General features: G+C 47.8%; 1 protein-coding gene across 1 annotated transcript in view; it reads right to left on the bottom strand.

Moving 5' to 3' along the window:
* The window catches only part of camsap3 (calmodulin regulated spectrin-associated protein family, member 3), a 253,651-nt gene that overhangs the window by 94,027 nt on the left and 141,685 nt on the right, over positions 1 to 17,939 (bottom strand). The window contains exon 3 of the mRNA XM_085971657.1: positions 911 to 1,066. Within this exon, the coding sequence (XP_085827783.1) occupies positions 911 to 1,066 (156 nt within the window). The remainder of the gene's footprint in view (positions 1 to 910; positions 1,067 to 17,939) is intronic.

The raw sequence follows: 17,939 nt of genomic DNA, 5'->3' as shown, positions 1-17,939 counted from the left end.
AAAATACATCTACGTTATTCGCCTCAATTACTCCTTGTGGTAGTGAGTTCTACATTGTTCAATTCCACGTTGAGCAATAGCTGAGTCAAGATATGTTTTGGGGAATTTTGCAAAATTTTGAGATGATCAAGAAATATTCTGCTGTCCGTTTGTTCGGAAGCTGGACAAGAACAGTACCCATACTTTTTTATTTTATAAACATCGTCAACGTGACTTTAGATCAGCTTGGAGAAGGTCCGCTCAATGTAGAAGATGAAAAAATGAAAGATTTCTCCTTTCTCACAAGACCCAGCCTGCCTCCCAAAACCGTCTTAGCCATTGTTAAGTGTCTCTTCTACCAACTCAGCCACAAGTGGATAACTCTTCCATTTGTAAAGCTGGGATGATTCGATATGCCATCAGGGTTCCAAATTCCTTGTCTCAGCCGATCCAAACCAAGCCAAATCTGAAAACCATTAATGTTCAGGCTCCACGGGCCTGAACATCAAAACGTGGTCTCCTCCCAACAAAACATGCAGCCAGTAATTTGAAGTATTTGCAATCATCTTTTGAAGGCAAATGTATTACAATGTTTACAAGGCACAATTTGATTAAGGAGATCTTGTACCCAAGTTCTTGATGGGTTGTCTGCCATGACCATTTGTTAATCCGAAGCAGAACCAGAATCAGACAGCTGGCCTGCGTTTGGCCATCATCTTCAGCTGGAAGAGACAAAACGTCACCCACGCAGCCATGGCCGACAGCTAGCTCTGGGATGCGAGCCAACCACCATCTGGTCCAACAGCGGGGCCATGAGGTCACAGGGGGTGCCCCACCTAGAACAAGTCTATTCAGATAATAAAAGAATTTAAACATTTCTGGCACCAGATTGTGTGCCAAATCCTCGAAAACGGTTTCACAAGATCACTACCTTATCAACCCAGAACAGCAAAGTGTATTCCGTGCTGGCCAGGACCGGTCTCGACAGACTTGTGTTCTCCTCTGTGCCCGCTGCCACCTTCGAGCCACTCAGTGTTTCCATCATGTAGGCGGTCATCAGGGCATCAATCACAGCCAAGTGGGCACCCTGGTTGGCAAAAGCAGAGGACTGCATTATTTATCCAATTGAACCAAGTTTACCAGCCAGTGTGCTCAGCCACCAACTGCATCAGACGGGCAATTCACTTTGCCGTGATCACGATGCGAGTTGGTGAATCACATTAGCCAACCCTCGATATTCAGATTTGAAATGGACCTTTCTGAACTGTACAGGCCTTGTTAAATCAGAATGCAGTATTCACACTATTATTGGACATATGGGAACCAATACACTAAAAAGGTGAAAATCATACTTAACCCAACATACTAACAATCTAGTGTAATATTCTTAATTCGGCTCTGCAGATGACAAGCCTGTAATGATCGGTACTTTACCTCAGTGTTGTATGGCTCTCTCTCTCCAAACCCAACTCAAGTTTGGAAGTGTAAAATCTACACTGGTATCTAACCTGGGCGCTCTTCCACAGGTCAAGTTGCCATAACAACAAAAATCACTTGCTCACTTTTGGTTTTCACTGAACCCAGAGCGAAAACACTGGCCTAACATTTATCAGTGTCGAGGTCGCCTGTAACAGATATCGCAAAGTAACCCATTTTGATCGAAACATCTAACCAAGCTGTCTGACCCATTTGTTCCCTACTTTAACTGGCCTTCATCTATCTGAGGAATGATGTTCTTGCCATGGAGGGAGTGCAGCGAAGATTCACCAGACTGATACCTGGGATGGCAGGAATGACGTATGAGGAGAGATTGGGTCAATTGGGCTTATATTCGCTGGAGTTTAGAAGAATGAGAGGGGATCTCATTGAAACTTACAAAATTCTAACAGGACTAGACAGACTAGATGCAGGAAGGATGTTCCCGATGGTCGGGGAGTCCAGAACCAGGGGTCACAGTCTAAGGATAAGGGGTAAGCCATTTAGGACAGAGATGAGGAATTTGTTCACCCAGGGAGTGGTGAACCTGTGGAATTCTCTACCACACAAGGCAGTTGAGGCCAATTCATTAAATATATTCAAGAAGGAGTTGGATATATTTCTTAAGGCTAAAGGGATCAAGGGATATGGGGAGAAAGCAGGGACAGGGTACTGAATTTGGATGATCAGCCATGATCTCATTGAATGGCGGAGCAGGCTCGAGGGGCCGAATGGCCTACTCCTGCTCCTATCTTCTATGTTTCTATGTTTCTCCACATTAGGCCGGTGGGCAATCGCCCATTGTTAAACAAGATTGATTCCGGAGATGAAAGGGTTGTCCTGTGAGGAGAATGGACCTAAATTTTTTACAGTTTAGAAGAATGAGGGGCAATCTCATCGAAACATGAAATTCTCAGAGGGCTCGACAGGGTTGATGCGGAGTAGCTGGTTCCCCTGGATGGAGAGTCTAGAACCAGGGGTCACAGTCTCGGGTAAGGGGTTGGCCATTTAGGACTGAGAGGAGGAGAAATTTCTTCACTCAGGAGGGTTGTGAACCTTTGGGATTCAGCTAGGGGGCTGTGGAGGCTCACCGGTGAGTATATTCAAGACGGAGATCGATAGATTTTTGGAGACTAAGGAAATCAAGGGGCTATGGGGACCAATGTTCGCCTTAAGCTGTGCGACCACATGGCCGACAGCTAGTTCTGGAATGTGAGCCAATCACCATCTGGTCCAACAGCAGCACCATGAGGTCACAGGGTGTGCCTCACCTATAACACGTCAATTCAGATAATAAATAATTCAGATCATAATTTGAATGGACCGCACCCCCCAAAAAGAGATCAGCAGGGACATTGATGGGGATCGGGCGGGAAAGTGGAGTTGAGGTCGAAGATCAGCCACGATCTTATTGAATGGCGGGGCAGGCTCGAGGGGGCGTGTGGCCGACTCCTGCTCCTAATTCTAAAAAACGAAATCAAAACTCCCATCAATGATACATAGTCAAGGCAAGCCAACAAATAACGCACACTCTCTCGCAAGTACCGTGCACACAGACACTCGAGTGGATTCATAGAAGGCACATCTGTATGGAAAACATTCACAAATTCAATTAAAAAGACCTTAATTTATATAGCACCTCATCACATCTTTCAAATGTTCTACAGCATCTCATAGCTTTTGAAATGCCATGGATGCTTTATAGGAAAATGCAGATACTGACGACACACAGACAAAATTAAAAGTCATCTCTCATTTGCAGTTAGTTTAAAAAAAAAACTGCACATGTTGCAAATCAGAATCAAAATGTTCCGATGAAGGATTACAACTGTAAACATTAACTAGCCTGTTCTCTCCACAGATGCTAATCGACCTGCTATTTCTGTGGCTGTCGGTTGGTGGAGAAATGTCACCATGGACACCCCAACTCCCTGTTCTTGTTTGAACAGCGCCACAGGATCTGGAGTGCCCACCGTGACAGGCGGAATCAGAGCCTCGTCCCAGCAAAAGAGAGAGAGAGAGAGAGAGAGAGAGAGAAAGAGAGCGAGGCTACCTGGGAATGCAGAATGGCTGGAAGTGAACGAGGAGTGTCCAAAGCTATTTCAAACCGTTAATCATTTTCATGTTTTGAAACCTTAAGCGGTGCCAAGTCATCCTCCCCATTAATATTTTGTAAAACAACTTGTATTTATAGAGTACCTACAGGAGCGATTATCAAACAAAATTTGACACTGAGCCACATGAGATATTAGGGCAGGTGACCGAAAGCTTGGTCAAAGAGGGAGGTTTTAAGGAGCGTCTTAAAAAAGGAGAGAGAGGTGGAGAGGTTTAGGCAGGGTATTCCAGAGCTTAGGGCCTCGGCAACAGAAGGCAAAGCCGCCAATGGTGGCGCGATTAAAATCAGGGATGCTCAAGAGGCCAGAATTGGAGGAGCGCAGAGATCTCGCAGCAAATACCAGTATCTGGGGTCACATGAATAAGTTAAGTCACTGGGAAGCCTGGATAGATGCCCAGGACTAGTGCAACCTTCACAAAGAGCTTTTCAGGCCCAAGCCAACATCTTCTATATAAAAAAAAGCCTCAACAGCTCACCACTCGTGTGGTGATGGACAGTTTTCAATCTGCAAGTCTAAGGTCAGCTGGAAATACTGGGACATCATTCCCTGTCTAGGAAGAAAACATGGATTTCAGTAACTGGGCCATTGCTTAAAATTGGTCAGAAGCCGCTACCGAGACGCTTCTCAAAAAAACCAGCTTCAAGACATTAAAAGCAGTGGACTACGAATCACTTGAGGTGGACTACACCATGTACTGTAATGGTGCACGGACTTTACCTCGACTATTATTCCAACTGCCCGCTGGAATACTCCAGATATCCAACCTGCCCGCAAACGGCACACACAGGGACCACAATTCGCCACCACACCGGGAGAGAAAATCAATACTTCGACCAGCACCACCCACCTCCCAGAAATAAGAGCCGAACTAATGATGGTTGTGAGGGAGGGAGGGAAGGAGTGGGTGGGGATCAGAGAGAACACAGATCTAAAGCTCCCATCAAACCAGTTTATGCGTTCCAAATTTTCAAACCTTGCATTTTTCCCCCCAGGTGGTTTCACCAAGAGCCTCGGCGATGCAGTTTGCTAATTCAGTTTCTTGAATTCAGAAGAATGAGAGGGGATCTCATTGAAGTGTACAACATTATTACAGGGCTGGATAGGGTGGATGCTCGGAGAATGTTTCCCTTGGCTGGGGAGTCTAGAACCAGGGGCCACAGCCTCAAGATAAAGGGTAGGCTATTCAGGACTGAGATGAGAAGAAATTTCTTCACACAGAGGGTGGTGAATCTTTGGAATTCTCTACCCCAGAGGGCTGTGGAGGCTCAGTCATTGGGTATATTCAAAACAGAAGCCGATGGATCTCTGACTAGTAAGGGCATCAAGAGATATGGCGATAGAGCCGGTGAATGGAGTTGAGGCAGAAGATCAGCCAGGATCTCATTGAATGGCGGAGCAGGCTCGAAGGGCCGAATGGCCTACTCCTGCTCCTATTTCTTATGTTTAAGGGATGAAAATCCTCACCGTTTTTTTTGTTAAACTTGTTCACGACGCCTTGCCTGTATGGTCTTGCGTTATCCAAGACGCTTTTTGTTTTAAATCAAGTGACTAAATGTTGGTGTATGTAGCATCACTGGCCAAAAAGAAACAAAACTATGTTTAAACACGCAGGGAAGGGGGCCGACCAAATCTGAGCCCGTCAAATGAAAGGCCGAGAAAGGCTGTACTCTTTCCTATGGCAACTGGGGCTGAAGGTCACACCAGGCCACTGGGCAGTGGAATCACAGGCAAGCACAGAAACCAGATGATGTGGTTTTATGCTCCATTCCGGGACACTAAAAAAAGCACGGCAGCCATGTTTAATTACAGATAAACTTTGCGGTGAGAGGAGCATAATGTCCAAAAGCAGAGTTTCTGCACAGCACACCAGTACATGGGTCAGGAAAGCGGGCCAAGAATGTGCTTCAAGGGTAAAAACATAAGAAATAGGAGCAGTAAACCACCATTTGGCCCGTCGAGCCTGCTCCGCCATTCAATAAGATCATGGCTGATCTTCTACCTCATCTCCACTTTCCTGCACTATCCCCATATCCCTTGATTCCCCTAATATTCAAAAATCTATCGATCTCAGTCTTGAATATACTCAACGACTGAGCCTCCACAGCACGCTGGGGTAGAGAATTCCAAAGATTCACCACCCTCTGAGTGAAGAAATTTCTCCTCATCTCAGTCCTGAGAGGTGAAACCGAGGTCTCGTCTGCTCTCAAGTGGACGTAAAAGATCCCATGGCACTATTTCGAAAAAGAGCAGGGGGAGTTCTCCCCGGTGTCCTGGGCCAATATTTATCCCGCAACCAACATCACTGAAACAGATTATTTGGTTATTATCACATTGCTGTTTGTGGGAGCTTGCTGTGCGCAAATTGGCTGCCGCGTTTTCCACATTACAACAGTGACTCCACTTCAAAAAGTACTTCATTGGCTGTAAAGCGCTTGGAGACGTCCAGTGGTCGTGAAAGGTGCTATAGAAATGCAAGTCTTTCTTTCTTTCTAAATGGCCGACCCCTTATTCTGAGCTCAAAGGGTACACAAAATAATTAATTATGGACAAGGCCCATCTTGAGATCATCTTAGATGGATGCATTAAGTCCATCCATTGTAGTGTTCAATTCTCTTAGATGGTTCCTGTAATGATATCAGCAAATAGTGATGATATTTGCCTGTTTGATTATGATGCCTTACCAGCATATTTGCATGTATTGATTATTTATGCCTGACCAGCAGAGGGCATGTGAGAGAGGCAGTTTAGTTTGGTTTTAGATGGATCTCTAAGATGGTGTCTCCTGTAATGCTGTTAACTGAGTTGAACAAACTTTAGATTAAAAGACATTCTCTTTCATGAATGTGTCGTCATTGAACCCACGTACAAATCAATACAGTTCCTGGGATTTTTGCCTCCACCAAGCCATCTGGAAGCCAATTCCACACTTTCAGTCAGTGTGTGATCGGGTGAGGTGAAGAGGAGCGGGAGGAGGCTCGTGTGGAGCAGAAACACCAGCCTGGGCCTGTTGGGCCGAATGGCCTTTTCTCTGTGTTGTAGAATGTAATTCCATAAAGAACTGCCTCATGTCAGACCTAGATTTAGCTTTTACTAGAAACAGAGAAATAGGAGCAGGAGTCGGCCATTCGAGCCTGCTCCACCATTCAATATGATCATGGCTGATTCTCTATCTCAATACCATATTCCCGCTCTCTCCCCATACCCCTTCATGCCTTTTGTGTCTAGAAATCTATCTCCTTCTGAAATCTATTCAGTGACTTGGCCTCCACAGCCTTCTGTGGTAGAGAATGCCACAGGTTCACCACCCTGAGTGAAGAAATTTCTCCTCATCTCAGTCCTAAATGTCCTACCCCGTATCCTGAGACTGTGACCCCTCGTTCTAGAGCCCCCCAGCCGGGGGAAACATCCTCCCTGCATCCAGTCTGTCTAGCCCCGTCAGAATTTTATACGTTTCAATGAGATCCCCTCTCATTCTTCTAAACTCTAGTGAATACAGGCCTAGTCAACCCAATCTCTCCTCATACGACAGTCCTGCCATCCCAGGAATCAGTCTGGTGAACCTTCGCTGCACTCCCTCTATGGCAAGTATATCCTTTCTTCGGTAAGGAGAACTAGGATCACACCGCATCGTAAACCACGAAACCAAACTTTACAAAACGATATATTATCCCACCTTATTAAAAAAAAGCAAGCGATTTGACAGCTAATGGAAACGTGGTCAATGTGACTCCATCGGCCGAAGGGGTTGGAGAGGAATTTTCCAGATTTTCTTTTTGTCCCCCAAATTTTGGTCCTGGATTTCTTGGCCTCTCCCAGGAGCTTACATGGCTGCTGGGAGATTGGAGCTGTCCAGGTATCGTGTGCGGGGGGGGGGGCAGGCTCAATAGACCAGCTGGGCTTTTCCTGCCCGTCATTTTCATACATTCGTGAACCTGATGTCATGAACATACGCTTGCTGAACCCCAAAATGAGATCAGTGCCATCAAATCAGTCGGGCATCCACGCTCGCGCGCATTCCTTGCTTGGGAGTATGGCACTTGCCCTTGGACCTTTCTCACAGTTACAAACTTAAAAAGCCTCACAAATAGAATAGTCAAGTGCACAAGGAGCATCGCCTCTTCCTCTTTGTCATAGAGTTAACCAGCACAGAAAGAGGCCCTTCGGCCCATCGTGTCCGCACCGGCCATCAAGCCCTGTCTATTCTAATCCTATTTTCCAGCACTTGGTCCGTAGCCTTGTATGCTATGGCGTTCCAAGTGCTCATCCAAATGCTTCTTGAACGTTGAGGGTTCCTGCCTCGACCACCCTTTCAGGCAGCGAGTTACAGATTTCAACCACCCTCTGGGTGAAAAAGCTTTTCCTTAAATCCCCTCTAAACCTCCTGCGCCTTACCTTGAAACTATTGCCCCCTTGTTATTGACCCCTCTACTAAGGGGAAAAGTTCCTTTCTATCTACCCTATCTATGCCCCTCATAATTCTGTGCACCTCAATCAGATCCCCCCCCTCAGCCTTCTCTGCTCTAAGGAAAACAACCCCAGCCTGTCCAGTCTCTCTTCATAGCTGAAGCGCTCCAGCCCAGGTAACATCCTGGTGAATCTCCTCTGCACCCTCTCCAATGCAATTCCATCCCTCCTATATTTGTGAAAAGGACAACCTTGTGGCCCTCAAAAGAGGGGTGCCTGGAAATGGCTGCCGTGTTTACCAACATAACAACAGTGTCCGTGCTTCAAGTGCACTTAACTGGCTGTAAAAGTAGCTCCTGAGGGTGATAGGCGCTATATAAATACAAGCCTTTCTTTCGCCTTTTTAAGTGCTCCGGTACAGCAAGTTAAACCAAACCAGCACGATAATGGGAAAACGGCCATCAGAGCTGGTTAGGAACGTCACCTCCCAGCCAATTACTTCTTCAGAAGCTAGAAACAGCACGAAGCTAGAAACAGCACGAATAACAAAAAGCAAGCGGGATACAGCAAAAGAAAACGAGCCACAACAGAGCAGGTTTAATGAGAGTGGAATGGGTCCAATCTTCTGCACCCCTCATACACACAGTCCAACTCATCCTCTCCGGGTGCCTCAAAACTTGGGGTGTTTGCACGTTTGGTGCGGGTTTACCTTGGGACGGAGTGGGGCAGCAGTGCGCTGGTTAGCCCCCCCCGCTCCCCACTACACTGCTAAAAAAAAAACTGTCTCCGTTAACCGTGGAAATGTGGGCCATGGTTCGTGCCATGAATCTTATCATTCATGAAGAAATTACTCAGGAGACAACACTGGGCGGCCAGCTGGTGGCGCCGTCCAAGGAGTATAAATACTCGGGCGTGGGCCCAGCTTGCTCAGGACGTTTTTGTAACCAGGAACTAGTGATGTAACTAGAGCTCATGGTTGTGAAACAGTTTTATACTCAAACCACGTGCTTAGTGAGTTTTCTTACGTCAGTTCGGTTGCCGGGTTAAATGGAGCCAGAGCGGACGCAAAGTTGTCACTCTCCAAGCTGGTGTCAAAGGTCAGTGGTAGCCTCCACACGCGCACGCGCACACACACACACCGTTCAGTCAGGTCCCGACTTCAAGCCCCACTCCAGAACTCGAGCCCGAAAGCTAGGCCAACACCATCAGTGCGGTGTAACTGAGGGGATGCTGCACTGTCGGGAGTGCCAGCTTTCAGATGAAGTGTTAACCCACATTCCCATTTGCCTGTTCAGGTGGATGTAAAAGATCAAGGTGGCGGGTGGGGGGGGGGGGGTGCAGCTCTCTGCATTCAAACAGATTATCTGTTTTTGCTGTTTGTGGGATCTTGCTGTGCACAACTTGGCTGCCGCGTTTACCTGCAGAACAACAAACAGTGACTGCTCTTCAAAAAGTACTTAACTGGCTGCAAAGTAGCTCCAGAGTGTGTGAAAGGCGCTATAAATGCAAGTCTTGCTTTCTCATTTTTAAGTGTTCTGATACTGTAAGCAATACGAACCACCCCATATAATCACGTCTTGATCTATGTAGTTTTTCCATCACCAACTCACAAGGAGGCCGAGCAGTTATCGCCATAAAATGATTCGTGTTTATATAGCTCTTACCACCGCAGGACATCCCAAAGTGCTTTACAGCCAATGAAGTACTTCTGAAACGTAGGAAATGCGGCAGCCAATCTATGCACAGCAAAGTCGCAAACGGCAACGTGATAATGATCAGATAATCTGCTGGTTGAGGCAAAAATATTGTCCAGGACACCGGGAGAAGTCCCCCGGCTCTTCTTCGAAATAGCGTCGTGTATCTTTTACATCCACCCGAGAGGGCATCTGTTTAACGTCTCATCCGAAAGACGGCACCTCCGACGTTGCAGCGTTCCCTCAGCGCTTGCACTGGGAGCGTCAGCTGAGATTACGTGCTCAAGTCTCGGGAGTGGGGACTTGAATCCCCATCCTTCTGACTCGGAGGCGAGAGAGAGTGCTGCCCACCAGACGGCTGACACCGTCGCACGTCTGCGGATCTGAGACAACTCCACGGGCTGGAGATGTCCCGGCAATCACTGCACACGGTGAGGTCATTACATCGTGCGTACTGGAACATTCGATAGTTAAAGAGTTTGCCAAGACAACCTGTGGACAGCAACCACCTTGTAGACAAACCAGCTCCAAAACTCCCAGGTGGTAATGACACACAATTGGCGATTTGACAAAATAAAAAAAGGGACACCGTAATGGGCACAATCCCAACAAAGGACTGGAAACGGCTTCATACCACCTTAGATGCAAAGCACGTCCTCCCCTCTCGATACACATTAAAAGGGATTTTTTTTTGGCACGGATCAGTTACAAATGGTCCTCAGACACAAGGTTGTGGCTGCAGTGTACAAGCGGTCTCAACAATGTGAAACCAGAGATCAACATGCCTCACGCACATTAACCTCTCGTGTCAATTCATCCCGACATTTCCAGGTCAAAATATGGAGCCGTGTAGGGCACACAAGGCTAAGAATCAATCAGTGGGGCGGGCAATCATTGGCTGAAGAAATCACAACTGATCTTGACCGATGCAGCCAAGCCCTTTGCATGGTTTTAATTTTTACATTTTCCTTTTCGCTCCTGAGGGAATGAGAAGAAAATTGGCAGAACGATCTTACAAAAAAAAAGAAATCGCGTGGAACTGGTTGGGTTCCAAGTTCATAATCTGCTTCCTTACACTTGGTTCTTGCAGCGCTGAAGTGGAAATGGGTGACGGGTTAAAGGAAAGCAGAATCGCAAGAGCTCAAACTAAAACCAGACCAAGTGAAAAGACAGACAGACTTGCATTTCTATAGCACCTTTCACGACCTCAGGACATCCCAAAGCGCTTTACAGCCAATGAAGTACTTTTTTCAAAGTGTGGTCACTGTTGTAATGTAGGAAATGCGGCAGCCAATTTGCGCACAGCAAGCTCCCACAAACAGCATTGTGATAATGACCAGATAATGTTTTTAGATGTTGATTGAGGGATAAATATTGGCCAGGACACCAGGGATAACACCCCTGCTCTTCTTCAAAATAGTGCCGTGGGATCTTTTACATCCACCTGCGACAGCAGACGGGGCCTCGGTTTAACGTCTCATCTGAAAGACGGCACCTCTGACAGTGCGGCACTCCCTCAGCACTGCACTGGGACTGTCAGCCTAGATTTGTGTGTCAAGTCTCTGGTGTGGGACTTGGACCCACAACCTTCTGACTCAGAGGTGAGGGCGCTGCCCACTGAGTCACGGCTGACAAAGAATACAATAGCAAAATACTGCGGATGCTGGAAATCCGAAACAACAACAGGAAACGCTGGAAAAACTCAGCAAGCCCGGCAGCATCCGTGGAGAGAGAAAGAGTTAACGTTTCAGGTCGAAGACCTTTCCTCAATTCACACTTCATCTAGAACCATCTTTTGTTCCTTAATCTGTCCCATGACCACCTCCTCTCGCCTTGAATATCTCTTAATGTCTCTCAATCGCTCCTGCTTTCGATCCTCTCTCAATCTCTCCTGCTTTCTATCCTATCACTGACCTTCCCTTTTGTTCTTTCATCCCCTCCCCCTTTTCCCAGCCCCTAAACTTGCTTTCCATTTCCTGCTTTTTTTTTCCCAGTTCTGACGAAAGGTCATCGACCCGAAACGTTAACTCTGTTTCTCTCTCCACGGCTAAAGAATATATCACAAAGAGATCTTGGCTTCACGAACAATCAGGCTTCCAAGCATATGGAAAAAAGAGTCAAAGCAGCAGCTGAACAATATTAACGATATGTAAATATATCACCTCTCTGTGTATTAATCACAAGCTCGATTACTGTAGATGCCTCAGGCAACAGTTTTCATCTCCATTTTGTTGGGGGGGGGGGGGGGGGGCGGGGTTTGTGTTCATCGACTGGGGACTGGAATTCTTCCCATTTCAGTTAACATCAAGCAGTCCCGGGTCAGGGATAGTTACCCCTGATCTGAGGAAGGATGTTCTTGCCATGGAGGGAGTGCAGTGAAGATTGACCAGACTGATACCTGGGATGGCAGGAATGACGTATGAGGAGAGATTGGGTCGATTGGGCTTATACTCACTGGAGTTTAGAAGAATGAGAGGGGATCTCATTGAAACTTATAAAATTCTAACAGGATTAGACAGACTAGATGCAGGAAGGATGTTCCTGATGGTCGGGGAGTCCAGAACCAGGGGTCACAGTCTAAGGATAAGGGGTAAGCCATTTAGGACTGAGATGGGGAGGAATTTCTTTACACAGAGAGTGGTGAACATGTGGAATTCTCTACCACAGAAGGCAGTTGAGGCCAATTCATTAAATATATTCAAGAAGGAGTTGGATATATTTCTTAAGGCTAAAGGGATCAAGGGATATGGGGAGAAGGCAGGGACAGGGTACTGAATTTGGATGATCAGCCATGATCTCATTGAATGGAGGAGTAGGCTCGAGGAGCCAAATGGCCTACTCCTGCTCCTGTCTTCTATGTTTCTATGTATCTAAGCTCCAACCAACAGCCCCTAGCATCGGGAAGCCCGACTGCACAAGCGCGCACAGGTGTAAAATGGGCGTGTAATCCGAGCTCTCCCCCTCTTCCCGCTGGGCAGGTTAAAAATTGTGGCTTAAATGCCTCATCCTTATTTTCAAATCCCTCCTTCCCCGCCCCTCCCTACCTCTAATCTCCTCAGGCCACAACCCTCCGAGATATCGCCCCCACCATTGGTGGCCGTGCCTTCAGCTGCCAATGCCCCGAGCTCTGAAATTCCCTCCCTAAACCCCCCTCTCCTCCTTTAAAGATGCTCCTTAAAACCTACCTCTTTGACCAAAATTTTGGTCATTTGCCCCAATATCTTATGTGGCTCGGTGTCAAATTTTGTTTTAGAACGCACCTGTGAACTTGGGACGTTTTACGAGACTAAAGGTCCTATATAAATATTAATTCTTCTTCTTGTTAAATATCTGCTTCCAGGGTCCACCTAACGAGCAATAAAACAGGCAAGAGACACCAGAGAAATATATAGGGATATTCCCTTCAGCATTGACGATAGCAAACAGCTTGGTTGAATGTACTTCCCCTTTAAGCAAGGTCCTTGCAGAGCAATGTGCGAACGTTTAAAGCCACAGACTCTCGATCTTCCTGTTCAGAGATCACGGTCTAGAGACGGACACCATTTTGCCCAGCCACACCTGGTGGGCTGCAGAGAGAACACACACAGCGTGGTTTAACTGCTTCAGACAGCAAAGCACACAACCGACTCCCGCAGGGCGGACGGAATGGGCCCTTGGGCTCGACTGGTCGATACCCCTGGTGTTGATTCCAGGGCTCGAACCAGCTCACTTAGGCCCAGGTGCTCCCGGAGGCCCCTTTGCATTGAGTGTATTAAATGTCCTATTAATGCACTTGTTCTTCGGAGGCCTTCAATCACCACACACGTCAACGTCTGTTAGGAGATGTGTCTCTCTCAGAGATTAAAAAACACTTAACCTAACTTCTCACCAGCAAACAACCAGTCTGAGCAGAGTGACTCCGGGCCTGAATTAGACTGCTGCGAGGGAGCCTGACAAAACATAAAAGGAAGACTTGCATTTCTATAGCGCCTTTCACGACCTCAGGGCGTTCCAAAGCGTTTTACAGCCAATGAAATACTTTTTGAAGTGTAGTCACTGTTGTAATGTAGGAAACGCGGCTGCCAATTTGCGCACAGCAAGCTCCCACAAACAGCAATGTGATAAATGACCAGATCATCTGTTTTTAGTGATGTTGGTTGAGGGATAAATATCAGCAAGGACACCGTGGAGAACTCCCCCTGCTCTTCTTCAAAATAGTGGCCGTGGGATCTTTTACATCCACCTGAGAGAGCAGACTGTTTAACGTCACCTCCGACAGTGCGGCGCTCCCTCAGCACTGCACTGGGAGTGTCGGCCTAGATTTTGTGCTCAAGTCTCTGAAGTGGGACTTGAACCCACAACCTTCTGCCTCAGGGACGAGGGTGCTGCCCACTGAGCCACTGGCTGACAAGATAGACGAAAAAAAGAGACTTATACATTCAGAGAAAAAAAATCACAAATGATTGGCCAATGGCTCAGGGGGCACATGCCCAGCGAGTCGTGCAATGCGAAGGCAAACAGACCCGAGGTAAATTAACATTCTGTGCAGTTAGCTCATTAGTCGGGGCACTAGAGAAAACTATAATTGGCTTTGGCATCCTGAACTGGGGGTGGGGGTGCAGAGAATGGGAAAGGCAGCTGGAGCTCATATTCCTGACCGACTGGAAAACACATCTGTGTCGACTGGAATGGGCTTGGCTGCAAGATGCTCGGTGGTTGAATATCCTGCCAACATTCAACACTGTAGGAGGCCGTCAGTACTCTTTATCTGCAACTACCTTTCTCAACAAAATTTAAGATTTTAAACTCGCATCACATTAGTCTCCCTGGGGAGGGGGGGGGGGGGTGATTTTAAGCGAACCCGCCTGGCGGGAGACTGATGGGATCGAATAGGAGGCCCGATTTCACTTTCCAATACATGAGAAGTGTCAGCCATGGCTCAGTGGGCAGCACCCTCGCCTCAGAGTCAGAAGGTTGTGGGTTCAAGTCCCACTCCAGAGACTTGAGCACAAAAAGGCCGACACTCCCAGTGCAGTGCTGAGGGAGTGCTGCACTGTCGGAGGTGCCGTCTTTCAGATGAGACGTTAAACCGAGGCCCCGTCTGCTCTCTCAGGTGGACGTAAAAGACCCCATGGCACTATTTCGAAGAAGAGCAGGGGGGAGTTCTCCCCGGTGTCCTGGTCAATATTTATCCCTCAATCAACATCACTAAAACAGATTATCTGGTCATTGCTGTTTGTGGGAGCTTGCTGTGCGCAAATTGACTGCCGCGTTTCCCACATTACAACAGTGACTCCACTTCAAAAAGTACTTCATTGGCTGTAAAGCGCTTTGGGATGTCCGGTGGTCGTGAAAGGCGCTATAGAAATGCAAGTCTTTCTTTCAATGGCAAATAAAAATTGGGGCTGGAAGTAAATCAGACGGCAGAGCCCAGCAGCTCGGCCTCCCGCCCAGGGAGGTTGGGTTAAAAGATAGCCCCTGGCTTTCACACCCAAGGGAGGTCTCATGGCATCAAGTCAAACATGGGCAAGGAAACCTCCTGCTAATTACCACCTACCGCCCTCCCTCAGCTGATGAATCAGTACTCCTTCATGTTGAACACCAATTGGAAGAAGCACTGAGAGTAGCAAGGGCACAAAATGTCCTCTGGGTGGGGGACTTCAATGTCCATCACCAAGAGTGGCTCGGTAGCACCACAACTGACCGAGCTGGCCGAGTCCTAAAGGACATAGCTGCCAGACTGGGTCTGCGACAGGTGGTGAGGGAACCAACAAGAGGGAAAAACCTACTTGATCGCGTCCTCACCAATCTACCTGTTGCAGATGCATCTGTCCATGACAGCATTGGTGGAAGTGACCACCGCACAGTCCTTGTGGAGACGAAGTCCCGTCTTCATGTTGAGGATACCCTCCACCGTGCTGTGTGGCACTACCACCGTGCTAAATGGGACAGATTTCAAACAGATCTGGCAACTCAAAACTGGGCATCCATGAGGCGCTGTGGGCCATCAGCAGCAGCAGAATTGTATTCAACCACAACCTCATGGCCCGGCATATCCCTCACTCTATCATTACCATCAAGCCAGGAGATCAACCCTGGTTTAACGAAGAGTGCAGGAGAGCATGCCGGGAACAGCACCAGGCATACCGAAAAAATGAGGTGTCAACCTGGTGAGGCTACAACACAGGACTACTTGCATGCCAAACAACGGAAGCAACATGCGATAGACAGAGCTAAGCGATCTCACAACCATCGGATCAAATCAAAGCTCTGCAGTCCTGCCACATCCAGTCGTGAGTGGTGGTGGACAATTAAACAGTTAACAGGAGGAGGAGGCTCCAAAAATATCCCCATCCTCAATGATGGTGGAGCCCAGCACGTGAGTGCAAAAGACAAGGCTGAAGCATTTGCAACTATCTTCAGCCAGAAGTGCCGAGTGGATGATCCATCTCGGCCTCCTCCTGAGGTCCCCAGCATCACAGATGCCAGTCTTCAGCCCATTCAATTCACTCCACGTGATGTCAAGAAACGGCTGAAGACACTGGATACTGCAAAGGCTATGGGCCCTGACAACATTCCGGCAATAGTACTGAAGACTTGTGCTCCAGAACTAGCTGCGCCCCTAGCCAAGCTGTTCCAGTACAGCTACAACACTGGCATCTACCCGGCAATGTGGAAAATTGCCCAAGTATGTCCTGTCTACAAAAAGCAGGACAAATCCGACCCGGCCAATTACCGGCCCATCAGTCTACTCTCAATCATCAGCAAAGTGATGGAAGGTGTCGTCAACAGTACTATCAAGCGGCACTTACTCAGCAATAACCTGCTAACTGACGCCCAGTTTGGGTTCCGCCAGGGCCACTCAGCTCCTGACCTCATTACAGCCTTGGTCCAAACATGGACAAAAGAGCTGAACTCAAGAGGTGAGGTGAGAGTGACTGCCCTTGACATCAAGGCAGCATTTGATCGAGTGTGGCATCAAGGAGCCCTAGCAAAACTGAAGTCAATGGGAATCAAGGGGGAAACTCTCCATTGGTTGGAATCATACCCAGCACAAAGGAAGTTGGCTGTGGTTGTTGGAGGTCATTCATCTCAATCACATGACATCACTGCAGGAGTTCCTCAGGGCAGTGTCCTAGGCCCAACCATCTTCAGCTGTTTCATCAATGACCTCCCCTCCATCATAAGGTCAGAAGTGGGGATGTTCGCTGATTGCACACTGTTCAGCACCATTCGAGACTCGTCAGATACTGACGCAGTCCGTGTCCATATGCAGCAAGACCTGGACAACATTCAGACTTGGGCTGACAAGTGGCAAGTAACATTCGCACCACACAAGTGCCAGGCAATGACCATCTCCAACAAGCGAGACTCTAACCATCTCCCCATGACATTCAATGGCATTACCATCGCTGAATCCCCCACTATCAACATCCTGGGGGTTACCATTGATCAGAAACTGAACTGGACCAGCCATATAAATACTGTGGCTACAAGAGCAGGCCAGAGGCTGGGAATTCTGCGGCGAGTGTCTCACCTCCTGACTCCCCAAAGCCTTTCCACCATCTACAAGGCACAAGTCAGGAGTGTGATGGAATACTCTCCACTTGCCTGGATGAGTGCAGCTCCAACAACACGCAAGAAGCTCGACACCATTCAGGATAAAGCAGCCCGCTTGATTGGCACTCCATCCACCACCTTCAACATTCACTCCCCCCACCACCGGCGCACTGTGGCTGCAGTGTGTACCATCTACAAGATGCACTGCAGCAACGCGCCAAAGCTCCTTCAACAGCACCTTCCAAACCCGCGACCTCTACCACTTAGAAGGACAAGGGCAGCAGACGCATGGGAACATCACCACCTACAAGTTCCCCTCCAAGCCACACACCATCCTGACTTGAACCTGTATCGCCGTTCCTTCACTGTCGCTGGGCCAAAATCCTGGAACTCCCTTCCTAACAGCATTGTGGGTGTACCTACACCATATGGACTACAGCAGTTCAAGAAGGCGGCTCACCACCATCTTCTCAAGGGCAATTAGGGATGGGCACCAAATGCAGGCTTAGCCAGCGACGCCCACATCCCAATGAATTTTTAAAAACGTATTGAACGAGAGCGCTATTTACACCGTGTGTTTCTGGGTATGAGGTGCGTGGGAGTCACAGCTGCCAGGAGTCCAGGTGGGATACAGTCCGCTCCTCTTCATTCAAAAAGGTGCAGAATCTAAACTATCTGAAAATCCAATTTATTTATAGCACTAGACTCCTATTTTGCTGTGCTATTAACA

This window comes from Somniosus microcephalus, chromosome 31 (genome assembly GCF_052327205.1).
Source record: "Somniosus microcephalus isolate GS21.2 chromosome 31, FLI_Smic_1.0, whole genome shotgun sequence".
In the NCBI taxonomy this organism is placed as follows: Eukaryota; Metazoa; Chordata; class Chondrichthyes; order Squaliformes; family Somniosidae; genus Somniosus; species Somniosus microcephalus.
Note: the sequence above shows the minus strand (reverse complement) of the source record. Positions and strands in the feature narration are given on the sequence as shown.